The sequence below is a fragment of the Euphorbia lathyris genome, chromosome 4, assembly GCF_963576675.1.
Source record: "Euphorbia lathyris chromosome 4, ddEupLath1.1, whole genome shotgun sequence".
Lineage (NCBI taxonomy): Eukaryota > Viridiplantae > Streptophyta > Magnoliopsida > Malpighiales > Euphorbiaceae > Euphorbia > Euphorbia lathyris.
This window is the reverse complement of record NC_088913.1, coordinates 24,463,631-24,482,052: the sequence shown is the minus strand read 5'-3', so window position 1 is coordinate 24,482,052 and position 18,422 is coordinate 24,463,631. Positions and strand designations below refer to the sequence as shown.

The 18,422-nt window shown below is 36.8% G+C and overlaps 1 protein-coding gene, 1 long non-coding RNA gene and 1 pseudogene across 2 annotated transcripts; 2 read left to right on the top strand and 1 right to left on the bottom strand.

Annotated features, from left to right (window-relative positions):
- Positions 1–893: 893 nt before the first annotated feature.
- LOC136227281 (uncharacterized) lies at positions 894–2,427 on the top strand. Its single transcript, XR_010687986.1, has 3 exons — positions 894–1,109; positions 1,807–1,955; positions 2,374–2,427. It is a non-coding gene; the product is annotated as an uncharacterized lncRNA (long non-coding RNA).
- Positions 2,428–2,742: 315 nt separating this feature from the next.
- LOC136227101 (uncharacterized) lies at positions 2,743–5,536 on the top strand. Its single transcript, XM_066015810.1, has 3 exons — positions 2,743–4,332; positions 4,420–5,336; positions 5,418–5,536. Exons 1-3 carry the CDS (start codon positions 2,743–2,745, stop codon positions 5,476–5,478), a joined length of 2,568 nt encoding a protein of 855 aa, XP_065871882.1. The 3' UTR covers positions 5,479–5,536.
- Positions 5,537–10,266: 4,730 nt separating this feature from the next.
- LOC136227100 (receptor-like protein 6) lies at positions 10,267–17,666 on the bottom strand (annotated as a pseudogene).
- Positions 17,667–18,422: the final 756 nt, after the last annotated feature.

The following is an 18,422-nucleotide window of genomic DNA, read 5'->3' as shown; positions in this document are numbered from 1 at the left end:
GTCTTTCTAGAGCACTCATGAGACCCAAGGTATACGCATGGCCTTCAAAAGCGTTGTAATGTTTTATCGCGGAACAACAAAAGTTTTTAAGGTTATTTACGTGTTGTGGGGGTCTCGGGTGAAGTTTTAGAAGTTCAAGAGCAATTCACTTCTAAAACGTCACTCTGTTGCCTCATCTCACTGCGTATCAATTCAATCGAAAGACATTGATACTTAAGTTTTTCATAACCTTATCCTACTCCTTTTATTTGCCCAGAAAATTATTTTCTTTATACTATTTTAAATGTTTTTTATAAAGCCATTTGTGGGGGATTGTTAGAATAAATGGCTTTGCTGTTGAATAACATGGCTTTGAAGTGAGGGGTATATTTGTCCTTAGGGACTTCGCTTTCAAAGATACTTTTACAATCCCACATAGGAAACTTACAAAGGTTTGAGTGGGTATATATAGCATTGTGCTTTAGAAGCCTTTAAATTGTGTTAAGTGGTTTTTATCAAATATACCATACGCGCGCGCTCGCTCGTTCGTTCGCGCGATGCCTGCTTGTCCCAACGGGACTGGGCCCGAATTTTATTTTTATTTTTATCCGGTTTAACTTCTTTGAATTTTGGGTTAATACACATATTTGCCCTCGTGTTTTCTCGGAAAAACACATTTGCCCCTGTATCAAATAAACCCACTAAAATCTCCTTGTACTTGTCACGACCCTACAGATATACCCCACACTAACGGAATGCTGATTTGGCGCAAACGCCGTTCCACGTGTAACGACACGTCATGCCACGTGGCTTTTTAAAAAATTTAAATAATTAAAAATATATCCTACATGGCAATTTAAAAATATAAAGGGCAGAATTTAGAAAGACTCTCTCTCTTTCTTTCGACTCTCTCTCTGCATTTCGACTTCCCAAGAGAACGAAAAGAACCTTTCGACTCCTCATCTCTCTCTATCGCAGCGATTCTTCTTCTCCTGGATTGACAAAAAAAAAAAACAAGTGCGAAACCCTATCTTCTTCTGATTTATTCGACGCAATGGAGAGTGAATAGTTACTCTGCAGTGGAGTGAACATTGGATCGATTTCGAGAATACGATTTTTGCATATTTAAGGTGAGTCTTAAAGTTCCTCTTCCTATCTACGATTTTCGCTGTGAAATCTATTTTATTTTACCCGAACTGGTTCATGGGAGGAAGTTTGAGAAGTAGATTTGAGTTTAGATTTCTAAAATTGATCGATACATACGGACGATACCCAGTCCTTTCTCCATCTTCAACATTTCGACATTAACAAACCCAAACCCTTTCTAAATCCCAAATCTCTCAACAGAGCTGATCCTTAGAAATCCCTAAACCCTCACTGAACCGAGTTCAATTTAAAATTCCCCAAACCCTTTCTAAATCCCAAATCGTCTCGTTTCCTTATTTGATTTTTTTTCTTAATTGTTAATGTTAGATTTAGTTTTATGGTATTGTTAATTGAAGTTGATGTTTGGGTTGATTATCTTGATTTAGTTTTATGTTATTAGTAGTGTTTTATGCCTGATTAGCTTGATTTTAGTTTTCTGATATTGATATTGTTCTTGATAGCTTATGCTTAATTAGCTTGATTTAGCTTTATGTTATTTTTCCTTATTAGCTTGATTTAGTTTTATGATTAATCAGCTTGATTTATCTGTATGTTATTGTTCTTATTAGCTTGAGCTTTATTTAGTTGTATGTTATTGTTCTTGATTAACATGATTAGCTTGCTGTTAATTCATGTTTTATCTGTTCTTATATAAAAAATTGCTTGTTAATAAGTTGTCAGCATTTGAAATGTAGATGTCGCTTTGGAAATGGTAAAAAAGCTGATAATTGGTGGTGCTGCTGCTGAAGAATTGGAAGAGGAAGCAGTGCAACAATTTGACCTAAAGCATCTAAATGGTCCTGGATTTATAAACATAATATTTCATCCATGTAAGTTCTCAATTCTCTATTTGCTTATAACACCATGTTCCTGAGTTGCTTAAATGTTAATTAAAAGTTCCTGACTTACTTAAATGTTAATTAAAAGTTCCTGACTTACTTAAATGTTAATTAAATGTTACTTGCAAAATTTCATTTGATTAAATGTTAATTAAATGTTTATACTTATTTGATTTGAGTGTTTATATTCTTACCATTGCTGTCAACAAACAAAGTAATTTGGTAAATTTCATATTTGGTATGCTTTTGATTGTTGCATATGTAATTGCTATGAAAACTTGTCTTCAATTCCTATAATTGCTTATGATCGTAGCTTATGCTTGTTGCTTATCTCTGGTTGGTTATAATTCTGCTTATGGTTGTTGGTTATGTCTGGTTGCTGAGCTTGAGCATATTGTGTTGTTTGCAGAGTTTGAAAATGGTGATGGTGATGATTTATTTGCATTATGGGGGTAGTTGGACCAATGACCCACATATAGGTTATATTAACGGGAGTTTTGCAATCAAAGAAAATTTTGATATTGACTTTCTCAATATATTTGATCTTAAGGCTTTATACCATGATGATTTGAAGTTCCATAATGTGAGTGAATTACTATGTCTAGAACCCGGTAGATCGTTGAAGTCTGGTAGGTTGTTTGTATTGGATGGGGATGATAGCATTAGGAGGCTTTTATCACTCATTACTCGTAAAAAAAATGTCATTCACATATATGCATCTCATACGGTTGATGAGCCTATTCTTGTTTCTGATATACTAGCTCTTCCTTCTGTTGAGATGGATGGTGTGAATGACAGTGTTGATGTTGAGGGGGCAAAAGGTGTAGGAAATGTAGGGAAGGAAGATGCTAATGTAGGGGCTGATGTGGAAGTAACTGTAGAGGCAGATGTAGAAGAAGGGGATGTTGTTATGGATCATATGGATTTAGGAAATGGAGATGAAGAAGTTGATGTTAATGTAGGGGCTGATGTAGTAGGAAATATGGGGGAAGAAGTAGAATGTAATGTAGTGGAAGAAGTAGAAGCAAGAGATGTTATTATGGACCAGATGGATGTAGGAAATGTAGAGGATGCATTAGAAGGTAATGTAGGGGCTGGTGTGGAACTGAATGTAGATGACAGAAATGTAGGATTAGAAGGAAATGTAGATGAAGAAGTAGAAGGTAATGTGGTGGAAGAAGTAGAATTAGAAAGAAATGTAGAGGAAGAAGTTGGAGGTAATGTGGTGGAAGAAGTAGAATTAGAAGGAAATGTAGAGGAAGAGGTTGTAGGTAATGTGGTGGAAGAAGTAGAAGTAGAAGGTAATGTAGAGAAAGAAGTTGGAGGAAATGAAGAAACTGCAGGGGGCAATGTAGGGGCTGGTAATGTAGATAGTGGAGGGGGCAATGTAGGGGCTGTAGATGAAGAAGGTGATGATGAAGTAGAAGGTGATGATGATAGTGATGATGAAGATTATGAGGGCAATGAGGCTGATGATGATGTAGAAAGTGAGTCATATACTGATGAAGAGGAACTTGAAGAGACTAGGAGAAGGGATAGGTATAATTTACATAAAGAGACGCCATATTTTAGGATAGGCATGACTTTTAGAGGCATAGAAGAGGCAAAGCATGCAATAAATGATTATGCAGTCACAGGGGGCTATGATATTAGGGTAATGAAGAGTGATAAAGGTCGAATTAGAGTACGTTGTTTTGATTGTCCATTTCATTTGTTTGTTAGTCGAGATCATGGGGGTCCGACAATGAGTGTAAAGACTGTAAACCATGTGCATGAGTGTAATAAGGTTTTTGCAAATAAGAGAGCGACAGTGAAGTGGCTAGCTACCAAATATATGGATAGAGTGTTGGATAGACCATCATATAGTTCTGGTGACATGAGGAGGGATGCCAAAAGCATGTTCAAAGTTGATGTGTCTGAGGCTAAGTGTGTAAGGGCTAGGCAGTTGATACTGGAGCAGCTAGATAGTAGCTATAAGCAGGAATATGCGTCTTTAGAAGCCTATGCAAGTGAATGTATGACAACAAACCGAGGGTCACATTTGAAAGTAGACCTGAATAGGGAAGCTTTGAGACATGGTAGGAGAGTGTTTTGGAGGATTTTTGTGTGTTTTGATGCTTTGAAAAAGGGGTGGAAAGCAGGGTGTAGGCCTATCATTGGGTTAGATGGGTGTTTCTTGAAGGGTATTTGTAAAGGGGTACTTCTGGTAGCATGTGGAAGGGATGCAGATGACCATTTTTACCCAATTGCTTGGGCTGTTGTGGATAGAGAGACTGGTGGCAGCTGGGAATGGTTCATTCAACATCTCATACTACAACTGGAGCTTGGAAAAGGGGAAAACTTGTCTTTAATTTCTGATATGCAGAAGGTAAATATGTGGTTCCAATTTCATTTTTTGGTTTACACCTGCTGATGTGCGAAGATATTAATGAATCTATTTTATTATTGAATGCAGGGATTGTTGCCTGCTGTAGCTAAATTATTGCCAGATGCTGAGCACAGATGGTGTGCTAGGCACATACATGCCAACTGGAGTAAGAGATGGGGGAGTGGTGAGCTGAGTAAGTGGTTTTGGGCTTGCAGTTGGAGTACTTACCCTGAAGAATTCACAGACAACCTAAATACTTTAAGGTCCATTGCAAAGGAGGCAGCTGAACATCTGGTTAGTTATCCCCCACAGCGATGGTGCAGGGCATACTTTAGTGGTAGGAGTAAGGACATGATCGTCACAAACAACCATGTTGAGAGCTTCAATGCTTGGATCAAGATACCAAGAGAGAAGTCTATCTATAGACTACTTGATGGAGTTAGGCTTGAGGTGATGGGAAAACTAAAGGACTGTGATAAAGAAGCTTCTAAGTGGAAGAAAGAATGGAGTCCAAAATGCATGAAGGTGTACAACTTAAACAGTGAAATAGCTCAGATGTGTAGAGTGGAGTGGAATGGGGATGATGGCTACGAGGTTAGTGAAGGACATGATCAGCATGCAGTGATGTTGGATAAAAAGGTATGCACATGTAGGGAGTGGGAGCTGTCTGGCATCCCATGCCCTCATGCAATATGTGCATTAAGGCATAAAAGGATGGATCCCTTAAAGGAAATCTCTATGTTTTATCACATTTCAACCTTCAGAAAAACATACAGTTACAAGCTTCAACCAGTGAGGGGGAAGAACTTTTGGAATGTTGATCAATTCGAGCCAATACTACCACCCCCAATCGTGAGAATGCCAGGCAGGCCCAAGAAGAGAAGGATTAGAGAATCTACAGAACCCGATAGACAAAGCCAGACGCAGAAGATGTCAAGGAGTGGACACAAAAAACGTGTAGTAAATGTGGGTTATATGGGCATAACAGGCTTAAATACACAGGGGTCAGTTAGTAATATTGCAGATTTACATTTCATTTATCATTTGTTTGAGTTGGAATGCTGAATGTTCTTCCTTCTTTGTAGGCACCTCCTGATGCAACTACGACCAGTGGACCGAGTGAGAGTACGAGAACTCCAAATGTAGCAACTGCTGTAACCCCTCCTCCCAATGCGGCAACTGACACAGCGAACCTATCCAGTGCGCCAACTGATTCAGCCAACCCATCCGGTGCAACAAGACACTCAAGTGTGTTGAATGCGGATCAACAGTATGAAGACCTTAGACACCGCTTCTACGATGCCATACGACAACGGCATAATACTTGGAAAGGAAAGGTAAATGAAATCTATTGAATTGTACTTGGTCTTAAACCTTTGTTGTGCTCATAGGACGAATTGTGTATGCTGTAGCTATATTTAGCATGATGAATATTAATACCTGTTGATTATTGTGGAAGCACATTATGCGAGCTGTTTATCTCTGGAAAATGAGTAACAAAAACTGACCATGTAATAACTCAAATTAAGTAAAATTTGTTTTTATATGATATAGACTAAAGTTGAATGAGATCGAGTACTCTATTTGCATGCGAGCAGAGCAGCCATTAAAGAAAGAAATTTATCTGTTCTTTGACTATATCTATTTCTTGCATCTTATCCATCCATCCATTTGTATAGGACAGGCAATTTATCTTCACTAATGAACTAATGATCTTAGGCTATTTTTACTATCTTACAGACGTTTTCTTCTTTTTAGTTGTAATATTAGGACCCAATTACATTAATCAGATTTCTGTTTGCAGGCACACATGAATGCCTCTGATCCAGTAGACGGTGCAACAGGGGCGGAAGAAATTGGTACACCTGAAGTTGGCCTAGAAAATATATTGGATGAGGCTGATCCTGAGGTGATATTTCCAATACCCTCAGAACACGAACTAAGACAGTCTAGGCGTTGTGTGGCGAGAGAGTGTACTGGTTCGAGAAGGATACCATTTAGGGGAGAGGATATCACGCCAACAGATCTGCCGTTTAAAGGCCAAGGACTTAAGTGGAAGGGCAAAAAAGCAATTACAGGAAACGCATTACAGGCGGAAAGGGAAAAGAGGATCGGGAAGCAACAGAAGAAGAAGTAAAGTTGTATGGGAAGCAATAGCCTTTTTTTGCTACTTTGTGAATATTTGGTCACACGAAATCACAATGTGACTCTTTTTTTGCTACTTTGTGAATATTTGGTCACACGAAAATGTGACTTTTTTTGTTACTTTGTGAATATTTGGTCACACGAAATCACAATGTGACTATATTTTGCTACCTTGTGAATATTTGGTCACACGAAAATGTGACTTTTTTGGCTACTTTGTGAATATATGGTCAAACGAAAATGTGACCTATATTAAGTACTATTTTAATGAAATGTTATGTTCAACTTTCGGATTTTGGTCAAGATTTTGAAGCAATATCTGATGAGTAACATTTATCTATTTTTCGCAACAACAAGCATAGCAAAGCACAAACCTGATACTTCTATTGAAATTGATACAGAACCTCCATGAAATTGAGGTCTAAATTCCCTCCTTTACCTCCATAAAATCTCATTTAATCCCATTCTTGCATAACATAACAATCGTACAAAATATATCTATTAAGTCCCAATCGTGCAAACTATAAGAAATTTGGTTGAAAGCAATATTTACTCATATATCTAATTTTGTAAATTATATGTCTCAAGGACACTAGTTCATTACATAAGTACGAGGGATTACAAAATGCCTTACATAAGTACGAGGGATTACAAAATGCCAATATACGTATCCAAGCTGCTATGAAACTACAATCCCATACAAAATAACTTAGTCCTAATTTAAATTCACATACTAACCCAATGGGATTACAAAATACCAAAATACGTAACCAAGCTTCCACGAAACTACAATCCCATATAAAATAATCTAAGTCTTACTCCTAGTGACTTCATTTGAATAGCATGTACACGAGCAAATGCCAAGTGATGATCACCAATATAATTAGCATGTTCTTCCTTCTGTTCGCACCTTTTAACCCCGTAGCCAATTCATGATTCCTATCCAGTTGAGTTTGGATAAGATTCTGCCAGTATAATGAATCGTCTTTGGACGAGTATTCTCCATCTGTCCTGAGCATGTGGTTTTCATCCTTCAGGTGCTTGATTTGTTCACGGAGCTCATCAATCACGACCTTTGCTCTAAACGGCAACTTCTCGTCGTGCCAGTCAAAATAACCACACCCTTTGTCCTGTACAGTTAACCCCATTATTACAGTTGAGTTTGAACCAATCAGTAATAACTAAGCATCTCAAGAATACAATAATCCCACAATTTCAAGCATCTAAAGCATCTCAAGCAATACAACATAGAACTTGATCCAGTAACCCCACAATTTCAACAATAACTCCACAATTTCAATTTCAAAAAATAATCCCACAATTTCTATTTCAATTGATTCCAGTAATCCCACATTTTCAACCAAAAACCCTAGAATTTCAGTTGCAACTAAAAATCCCACATTTTTAACATTTTCAACCAAATAACCCCACAATTTCAACAATAACCCCACAATTTCAATTTCAAAAAACAATCCCACAATTTCTATTTCAATTGATTCCAGTAATCCCACATTTTCAACCAAGAACCCTAGAATTTTAGTTTCAACTAACAATCCCACAATTTCAATTTCAAACAAAAATCCCACAATTTCAATCTATAATCTCAAAATATACTCAACCAATCATATATTTCACAAAACCCTAATAATCTGTTTCTGTTATCCCTAAATTGATAACTTTTACAAACATACCTTAAATTTTGGGCAAGCATAAAATCTCCTTCCTGGGTTCTCTTTTCTCCAACTCGTCCATCTAGGTGCCTTCAATTCACAGTAGCAGAATCTTGGGGGACCATCATACGTATCTTCCTTCCTTCTATGGTGCAGCGATTTGAACGAACTGACCGAACTTTCACTCATCATCTTCAGGTATAAAGAACGCAGAGTAAGAAATTATGCCCTAACCCTTTCTCTTTCAACCAACCTACTGAACTTCCACGATTTCTTCCCGATAGCAAGAACCCTAAAATAACCCCAAATCTCGATTGTTCTGAGAAGATGGCGTAAATTCTGCCCTTTATATTTTTAAATTGCCATGTAGGATATATTTTTAATTATTTAAATTTTTTAAAAAGCCACATGGCATGACGTGTCGTTACACGTGGAACGACGTTTGCGCCAAATCAGCATTCCGTTAGTGTGGGGTATATCTGTAGGGTCGTGACAAGTACAAGGAGATTTTAGTGGGTTTATTTGATACAGGAGAAAATGTGTTTTTCTGAGAAATACGAGGGCAAATATGTGTATTAACCCTTGAATTTTTCTTCAACATTTTAATTAGTCAAAATCAGAACCTTATTTTTCTCCTGGTCTTACCCCACGTTCTAACGTGTATATGAACGTTCAAACGTTCTTATTTCTGAAGCCTATAAATACAATAAGTTTCCAGTTTTGAAAACATAGTTTTTACTCTTAATCTCTTCGGTCAAACTTTCTGGACAATTAAAATACACTCTTGCTGTTCCATCATCTTCGACTTTGAGTGCACAAGTTCGAAGGCTTCTGTGTTAACCTTGGGGAGCGATCTGAATTACAGATTGCACCTCGGTCTGTCGAAATCGCTTTCAAGGCAGTGGCATCCGCCACGGCACAATTCAATTTCTGTTCTTAATTTCCAATCGGTTTTTTATGTAACCCTTTTATATTTCCTACATATACTGTGGCAGTGGGATAGAGAGGGAGAGCAAGGAGACGGGGAAGATAAATCATCCCTTGAGGAGCAACGTTAAGATGATAAATCTTATTCTAGAAGCGAAACTGAGAATAAGAGGAGATATTGATTAGTGTATGTGTATACAATGTTATGTAGGTCCATATATCTTAATGAGATAAGTTAATATTACTGTTGAAGGTATGTTTGGGAACTCCAAAGGGTAGCTGATTTTGATTTCAAATACACCCCTTTCATATGGGGTGTATTGAGGGCCTTTTATTCTGAACATCCATTTTAAAAAGTTATCATCCAGATGACCTGTTATCATCTGAGATAAGAAGAATAATTACAAGTAGAAAGAAGAAATCAGGAAGAGTTAAAGAAGAAAATATGGATTGACAAACCATCGATGGCTAGAAGCCACCCTGGGTTCTCCATGTACAATTTCTCCATGTCAGAAATTACCTGTTCCTGAACACTCGCAAGGGGAGAAATTATACAATGTAAGTTCTGGGTTGAATGTATGGATACTGAATTATTGAAATGTTTATTATTTATACTGATATGATAATGGCTAAGTGAAAGGTCGTGAAAGGGGAAGGGTCCTTAGTGCGTTTAGGGTTTTGTGTAATGATGCTAGTGTATTAATGATCTGTTTTAGGTTTTGCAGATATCAAGACTTTGGGATTATAGGCCTAATAATGACTCCAAGATATGGAGATACATCAAGATCGATTTGTTTGAGAATTTGGATATGTATTGGTTAATTTTTTAATTTTAATTCATAAATTTATGTGTATAAATGTAAACAGATTATGAGCATTGGGCTCCAATAAAATTAAAACCATTGATATACAGAATTTCATGTTCATTTTGAGTATGTTTCATTAATCAGGTAAAAACCAGAAATTCATACGAAGAAGAATGTAAAAAGTGACATTTTATTTTTAAAAAATGTAATCTAAACAACAATAAAAAAGACATTAAAATAAACGAATCTGTCATCTGAAAATAAATATATTGATATAATTGATTAAGACATATGTCATCTAAAACAAACTAGAACGGTAAAAATTATTATACGAACTGCTATCATAAATTCAATATGCCAATTTTCCACACGTCAACTTGACGGTTTTAATTATTAGTGTTGATTCTGCACCCAATAACTACACCTATCACAAATCCAGAAGCATATCCTATAATCGCAGCCTTCCAACCAAATTCAAATTCATTATCAGAATCTTCATTTGTGTTTTCAGGTTGTAATAGTCTAGATTCACATCTTTTTGATAAAGGATTTCCACAAAGCCCTGAATTCCCTGAAAATGAATCATTTTCAAACGTGTTGAATTGGTTTCCCTTTGGTATTAGTCCCGTGAGGTTATTGTTGGAGACATTGAAGGACGAAAGGAAGTTAAGCTGCCCGAGTTGAATAGGGATTTCTCCTGACAGTTTATTTAGCGAAAGATCCAAAGCTTCGAGATTTCTCAAATTCCCCAAGGACCAAGGAATATGACCGGTGAGAATGTTGTTGGAAACATTAAGTAATTGAAGTTTTGTAAGGCTTCCAATCACTTCCGGAATTTCTCCTTCAAACATGTTTCCTGACAATTTAATTGCTGTAAATATCTCATGGATTCTCTCGTATGATAACCGGCTTCCTTTGTTTATTATTGTTATGGCATAGCTAAAATGGTTCGACCATGAAAGGCCAAGTGCTTGGAAACTTATATCAGCTTGCATATACTTCAAGGTAGTGTTATGATCGTCACTTTTCATGGCAATCCAATTGTTGAAGTACTCTGATGGCAACTTCCCTGTCAAATCATTGTAAGAAAGATCAAGAATCTGCAACTTTGGAAACTGAAAGATGGTTTGTTGTTTCCCCATTTCACCAAATAAGCCATTAGATCTTAGAATCAGTACTTTTAGCTCTAGAAGAACACCTAACCAATGAGGGAAGAAATCAGTCATCTGATTTTCTCCCAGATGGAGTGACTCTAGCTTGGAACAGCTGGCTAATGACCTTGGTATCGTCCCCTCTAGTTCGTTTCCACTCAAATCCATCATTCTCAGTGCACAATCACTCACAAATCCGTCAGGAATTTCTCCGGATAAGTTGTTGCTTCGTAAATCCAGAGCTGAAACAAAATTAGCCAATGATCCGAAGCATTGTGGAAGTGTGCCACTCAACTTGTTATTTGATAAATCAAGAGTCAAAATAGAAGTCAAGTTTCAAAATGCTTCTGGGATTTCTCGACTGAAATTGTTGTTTGATGCTATGTAGACGAAGATGGAAGGCATGGGAATTGGAAGGGATCCTTGGAACTTGTTGGCTGTGAGATTTGTAGTATTTAATATTAAGAGTTTGGAACCAACATATATTTCTATTGAACTTCAGGAAATTTATACCGAAATACAGACATCAGTTACAACTGACTTCCATAACTGCTCCTAAACATAAGCTATAACTAAATAACTTCTCCTGAATTCAAATAATTAAATAAAACATTATCTGTTAATAAAAAAACTAAGGCACATTTCCAACAAACTCCTCCTTGCCTTAGTATTTACAAACACCCAACTTGTTTCTCAAATATTCAAATCTTCCTTTTAGAAGAGCTTTGGTCAGCACATCTGCAATCTGCTCCTCTGTTTTGCAATAAATCAGCTTGACTTCACCATCTTTCTGCTTTTCTCTCAAGTGATAGAGTTTGATATTGAAGTGCTTTGTTTTTCCATGGAAAATGGGATCTTTAGAGATTGCAATAGCTGCTTGATTGTCTACAAATATCTCTGTTGGCTGAAACTGCTTTATGTCTAAATCTGCAAGTATTTTTCTGATCCAAATTGCTTGATTCACAGTAGTATTTGCTGCAATAAATTCGGCCTCTGCTGTACTTTGAGCAACCACACTTTGTTTTTTTGAACTCCAAGAGAAAACACCTGAGCCAAAACTGAAATAGAAACCAGTTGTGCTTCTCATATCATCAACTGAACCAGCCCAATCACTATCAGAAAATCCTCGGAGCTGAAAATCATGACTGCCTTGGAGTTGGAAATTATTGCAGCAAGAATATTTAATACCATAATCTGTCGTGCCTTTGACATATCTCAAAATACGCTTAGCAGCAACAAAATGAATTTTACTAGCACAATGCATAAACCTGGACAACAAACTTACTGCAAACATTATGTCTGGTCTTGTGGCTGTGAGATACATCAAGCAACCAATCAAACTCCTGTATAGTCCTTCATCTACTTTCTCAGCTCCATCTTCTTTTCTTAACTTCTCTTTTTGATTCATTAGTGAGCAAATTTCTTTGCAATCCGCCATATGGAATTTCTTCAGAATTTCTTTTGCAAACTTCCTTTGGCATATAAAGACTTCATCATGACCTTGTTTCACTTCCATACCAAGAAAGTAAGAAAGAAAACCAAGATCTGTCATCTCAAAAACTTTGAACATGTCTGCTTTGAATTCATTCACAAGCTCCTCATTGTTTCCTGTAACAAGCAGATCATCCACATAAATAGACACTATGATTAAGTTAGCATCTGATTTTTTTACATATAAGGTGGCTTCACTTGAACTTTTAACAAATCTAAGACTCTGCACATACTCATCAATTCTGCTGTACCATGCTCTAGGAGCCTGCTTAAGGCCATACAATGCCTTTTTTAATTTGTAAACTTTCTCCTCCTGTCCTTTGACTACAAAACCTTCTGGCTGCTCAACAAAAATTTCTTCACGAAGATAGCCATTTAGAAAGGCTGATTTAACATCCAATTGGTAAAGCTTCCACCCATTTTGTGCAGCCAATGCCAATAACATTCTGATGGTGTCCAAGCGTGCAACAGGAGCGAAAGTTTCTGAAAAATCCACACCAAAAACTTGACTGTACCTTTTAACAACTAGCCTCGCTTTGTGTTTATTGACAGAACCATCTGCATTGAGTTTGGTTCTAAAAACCCATTTAACTCCAATTTACTTTCTATTTTGAGGCAAGTCAACTAGCTCCCAAGTGTCATTCTTCTCAATCATGCGAAGCTCCTCTTTCATAGCTTCTATCCATTTGTCATCCTTCTCGGCTTCTTTAAATTCCGAAGGTTCAAAAACAACAACATTACTTCTTTCATAGATATCAGATAGAGATCTTGTGCCACGAACAGGAACATCATCGATCTTTTCATCAAGAATCTGCAAATTTGTTGGAGATTGCCTTTCAAGTGACTCCTCCCAACTCCATTGTTTATCTTCCATGAACTTGACATCTCGGCTCACAATAATTTTCCCATTTTGTGGTTAGAAAATTCTGTAAGCTTTTGAAGTGCTGCTATAGCCAATAAAAATGTCTGGTTCTGCCTTCTTATCAAGTTTGTCTCGCTTCACCTGTGGCACATAAGAAAAAGAGAGACAACCAAAAATTTTCAGATTTTGAAAGCATGGTTTATAACCAAACCAAGCCTCAAATGGTGTTTTTCCTTGCACAGCTCTAGTGGGCAGCATGTTTAGTAGAAAAACTGCAGTACTCGCTGCCTCCGCCCAAAGACTTTTTGGCAATTCCTTTTCATGAAGCATGCATCTAGCCATCTCCATGACACTCCGATTCTTTCTCTCACTTACACTGTTCTGTTGTGGTGTGTAAGGTGTTGTAAGTTGATGCTCAATTCCTGCTTCCTCACAAAACTTATCAAAAGTTTTATTTGTGAATTCCTTTCCATTGTCTGATCTGATTGTGCGCAACCTGCAATTACTTTGATTCTCCACCCAAGCTTTAAACTTCCAAAATACATTAGCAACCTCAGCTTTGGATTTGAGAAAATAAATCCAGCAAAAACGGGTAAAATCATCTATAAAGACAATGTAGTATTTGCTACCGTTTAAGGATGGAGTTGCTAGAGGTCCTCCAACATCAGTGTGAACAAGATGAAGTTTGTGTGATGCTCTCCAACTGGAATGAGGAAATGATTTTCTAACTTGCTTCCCGTATTGACAAGCCACACAATCTGCTGGTTCGCTCTTTAACAATGGTACACCCTTCACATAATTATTTTTCAGCGTATATAAAAGTCCAGCATGATGAAAATGCCCAAGTCGTTTGTGCCACAAATCTTCATTGCTAACATGACTTGCTGGTGTTGCTTGCTCATCCTCCATCAAATTCAAGGCAAAACTTTTGGCTTTCATCTTCACTTTAAACACATCTTTTCCCCTTGTATCCTTGATGAAGCACCACTTGTCTTCAAAAGTAACTTTGAAGCCTTTTTCAACAAGCTGTCCAACACTAAGCAAGTTTTGATCAATGTCAGGCACGTATAAAACATCAGTAATATGTTTTACACCTGCTAAGCTTTCAATGGCCACTGTTCCTTTTCCTTTCACTGAGATAAACTCACCATTTCCAATTTTGACTTTAGAAATGAGAGTTTTATCTATTTCTGTGAAAAGAGTTTGATCGTTGGTCATGTGATTTGTGCAACCACTATCTATCAACCACGCATCACTGGAGCTATTGTTAATTGCAAAACACGTTGCCACAAAGAGTTGCTCTTCATCTTGTTCTTCTGTAACTTTTGCGGCTTCAGTTTGTTGTGATCTGCAAACCTTTTCCATGTGGCCCATATTACCACATTTTCTGCATATGATGTCAGGCCGCCACCATCATCTTTTTGCCATATGATTCATCTTCTTGCAATGTGGGCAAGGTGTGCTCACATCATTTTTGTTGTCAATGATGAACTTGTTCTTCTTCTTCTCCTTGTAATTTTTGTCTTTGCTGCCTCCTGAACTTTCAGTTTTAGCCTTGAAAGCACCCTCTACCAATTCTTCTTTTCCCATCATTCTCCTTTGCTCTTGAGCCTGTAAAGCATTCACTAATTCTGCCAAAGATATGTTTGACAGATCTTTAGACTCCTCCAAAGAAGAAATCTTAGACTCATATTTTTCAGGCAAAGTAACAAGGATTTTTTGGACAATTCTCTTATCAGAGAACTCCTTACCAAGCAGCCTGACTTTGTTAACAATGCCCAGCAACTTGTCAGAATAGTCTTTAATTGTTTCTGACTCCCTCATCTTCAGCATCTCAAATTCTCTAATCAAATTGAGCACCTGCATGTTCTTGGTTCTTTCATTTCCCTGGTACTCCTTCTTGATGTAGTCCCATATTTCTTTTGCTGATTCCAGACTCATAATTCTAGTAAATATGGTGTTGGAAACAGAAGAAAAAAGACAGGCTTTAGCTTTTGACTTCCTTGTCTTTCTCTCCTTAAGATTCTTTATCTGTGCCATTGTTGGATTTAGTGGAAGCGGAGCAACTTCATAATCTTCTTCTACAGCCTCCCAAAGATCCAATGCTTCAAGATAAACCTTCATTTTAATAGCCCAAGCTTGATAATTCTCGCCATAAAAAACTAGTGCAGCAACCTGATTAAAAGATACTGCATCTCCTTGCATTCTCACAGATCCCTCAAGATAATATGCTCTGATACCAATTTGTAGTATTTAATATTAAGAGTTTGGAACCAACATATATTTCTATTGAACTTCAGGAAATTTATACAGAAATACAGACATCAGTTACAACTGACTTCCATAACTGCTCCTAAACATAAGCTATAACTGAATAACTTCTCCTGAATTCAAATAATTAAATAAAACATTATCTGTTAATAAAAAAACTAAGGCACATTTCCAACAAGATTCAAGACAAGCAAATTAGTCCATGGAAGAACAATGGAGGATTGCTCGAAACCTGTGAGCAAATTTGAATCCAAATTCAAAATCTTAAGGTTATCAGTAGTCAAGTCTGATATCCAACGAGGTACATATCCTATAATTTTGTTGTGAGAGAGATCCAAAATCTCCAATTGGTTCTGTCCACGCAAGAAAAATGGGAACTCACTTAAATTGCATGAACTCAACCCTAAGTTTTCAAATTTGGGAAGGTCAATAACATTGAGACTGGGATCATACTTATAAATCAAAGACAAATTGTTATCCGATAATTGGAGAACAGAAAGGCTTGTTTTTTTAAGAAACAAATCAGAATTCAACGACCCACTCAAGTGGTTGGAAAATAGCACAAGAACTTGAAGATTTGGAATCCCAAAAAGAGACTCTGGAATGGAACCATTAAGTGAATTAGAACCAAGTTCAATCGACGTTAGTTGGGTAAAATTACCTAACCAAGATGGGATTTCCCCAAATAAATTCGTCTTCATCAAGATCAGATAGTTGAGTTCAGTTAAGTTCCCAACCCAATACAATGTCCCAGGACTAAAATTATTGAAAGAAATGTTAGATATTAGTCTTTAATATTGGTGTTGTGGAAATTCCACATGGAAAGAATAAGAAGGAAATCTGTATTTTATTTTGTCTAAGAGACATCTGTATTGTCTAGAGACATCTGTATGTCTAGAGACATCCGTATGTCTAGAGACATCTGTATTTTGACAACCAGTTTTTTGGCTATAAATATCTTCAATCATTCATACCTTTTCACTTACTGTTTTAATTATTCAAATACGTTCATAGGGAAATTAGTGAAATTGCTATCATTAATTTTATGTTAGGGAAATCCTAAAGGAAACTTAGTCAGAAACCCAATAGCAATTGATAATGGGGGCTAATATTTTCTTAAGGACAATTAATCACGTCCCTATTTTATGTTTGTGATCCCATATTTATAACAAGAAAGTGACAGATAAATGAGTTTATTGAGATTGGCTATGGAAGAAGGTATGATCCCTGAGAATTTGTTACGAGAAAGGTCCAAGAATTTCAGCCTGTCAAGACTACCAATAGAAGGTGGTAATGGCCCTGAAAAATTGCATCCCTTCGCAACAAAATTATTGAGCAATTTAAGGTTACCGATTGATTTTGGCAGCTGACCAGAAAAGCTTGTGTTCTCAAGCCTCAGCAGTTCAATCGGGCGGTAGAACTGAAATTCTGGTAAAATTCCGGTGAGCTCAGGGTTAGCCAATTGGAAGATTCCAGTGGGAAATTCTCCCTGCAAATTGCAGTCTCTTAGACCAAGAGTTGACAAAGAAGATAAATTGGTGAAGCTTTGTGGTACAGTGGATGAAATGTTGACACCATTTAGATTAAGTTTAACCAAATTGGTCAACTTCTCCCCCACATCTTTTAGACTAGGCTTTTGCAGCTTCAATGGGTTGTCTGAGAGATCAAGCAAGACCAGCTCCGAAAGCTCCAAGATTTCCGATGGAATTTGGCCAGAAAATTCAGAAGATGAGAGGTTTAAATATGTCAAACGTGAAAAATTCCGAATCTCAGTAGGAATCCCTGAAAAATTGAAATCATTGAAAGCAAGATTAAGAGTTGTAAGATGAACAAGGCGAAAGAGGGTGTTGGTAGAGTTGATAGATCCATAAAGGCAACTGCTTGAAAGATGAAGCCCAATCACATGACCTGTGTCCTGATCGCATTCGACACCATCCCATGAACAACAATCGTTACCCTTTGCTCCATGATTCCAGGAGGAAATTATGGTAGAAGGAAGACAGTCATCCATGTCTGTAATAACGATGCTATCCTTGAACTGTAACAAGGATGAGCTCTCTTCCACATGGCACAAAAGCTGTTGCGCAGAAGAAGAAGAGAAAGAGATGAGCGAAGAAAGAAGAAAGAGGGAATATATCCACATAATTAAGGGATTTACAGATAATGAATTTGTCTGTATAAATTAAGCATACATGAATGGAAGAAAATATACTGCTAGCATCTAGAAGATGTAATAAATCCCAGATTAAAGTCCGGATTTCTAAGGGTAAATTACAAACTCCACCCATTTTAATATTGTGGCTACTGAAGTTAAATTCTTAATGCTATAGTCACTCAACTTTACATTTTTGTAAGCCGCTTGACGCCTCAAAATGACGGTTGACGGTCTCAAAATAAAAACTTCGATGAGTTAATGATATTCTAAATAATTTTAATTCGTTAAAATTTTCATTTTGAGCTAATTTAGATGTTGTTTGGTTAAGAGAGAGTGAATTTTTAGGGAGAGAAAGCTCGAAAAATGTGATTTTGGAAAATAAAAAATGTGGTTTCATGGTAAATGTCATTCTAAACAACTTTAATTCTTGAATATTTTCATTTTGAAGTCGTTAACAATTATTTTGAGGAGTTAGTTAAACTTGAGTGACTACCGAATGTAAAGTTCAGTTGTCATACCGTTAAATTTGAATTTCAATAGCCGTGATGTTAAAATGGATAAAGTTCAGTAGTAATAGGTTACCCAATAATTAATGACACCGTGATATTTTGA

Excerpts from the sequence above, each read along its gene's own strand:
- LOC136227101 (XM_066015810.1), top strand. The coding sequence starts at position 2,743 with ATGGATGGTGTGAATGACAGTGTTGATGTTGAGGGGGCAAAAGGTGTA. Across the intron at positions 4,333-4,419 it reads TAATTTCTGATATGCAGAAG|GGATTGTTGCCTGCTGTAGC; the intron begins GTAAATATGTGG and ends TATTGAATGCAG. Across the intron at positions 5,337-5,417 it reads ACAGGCTTAAATACACAGGG|GCACCTCCTGATGCAACTAC; the intron begins GTCAGTTAGTAA and ends CCTTCTTTGTAG.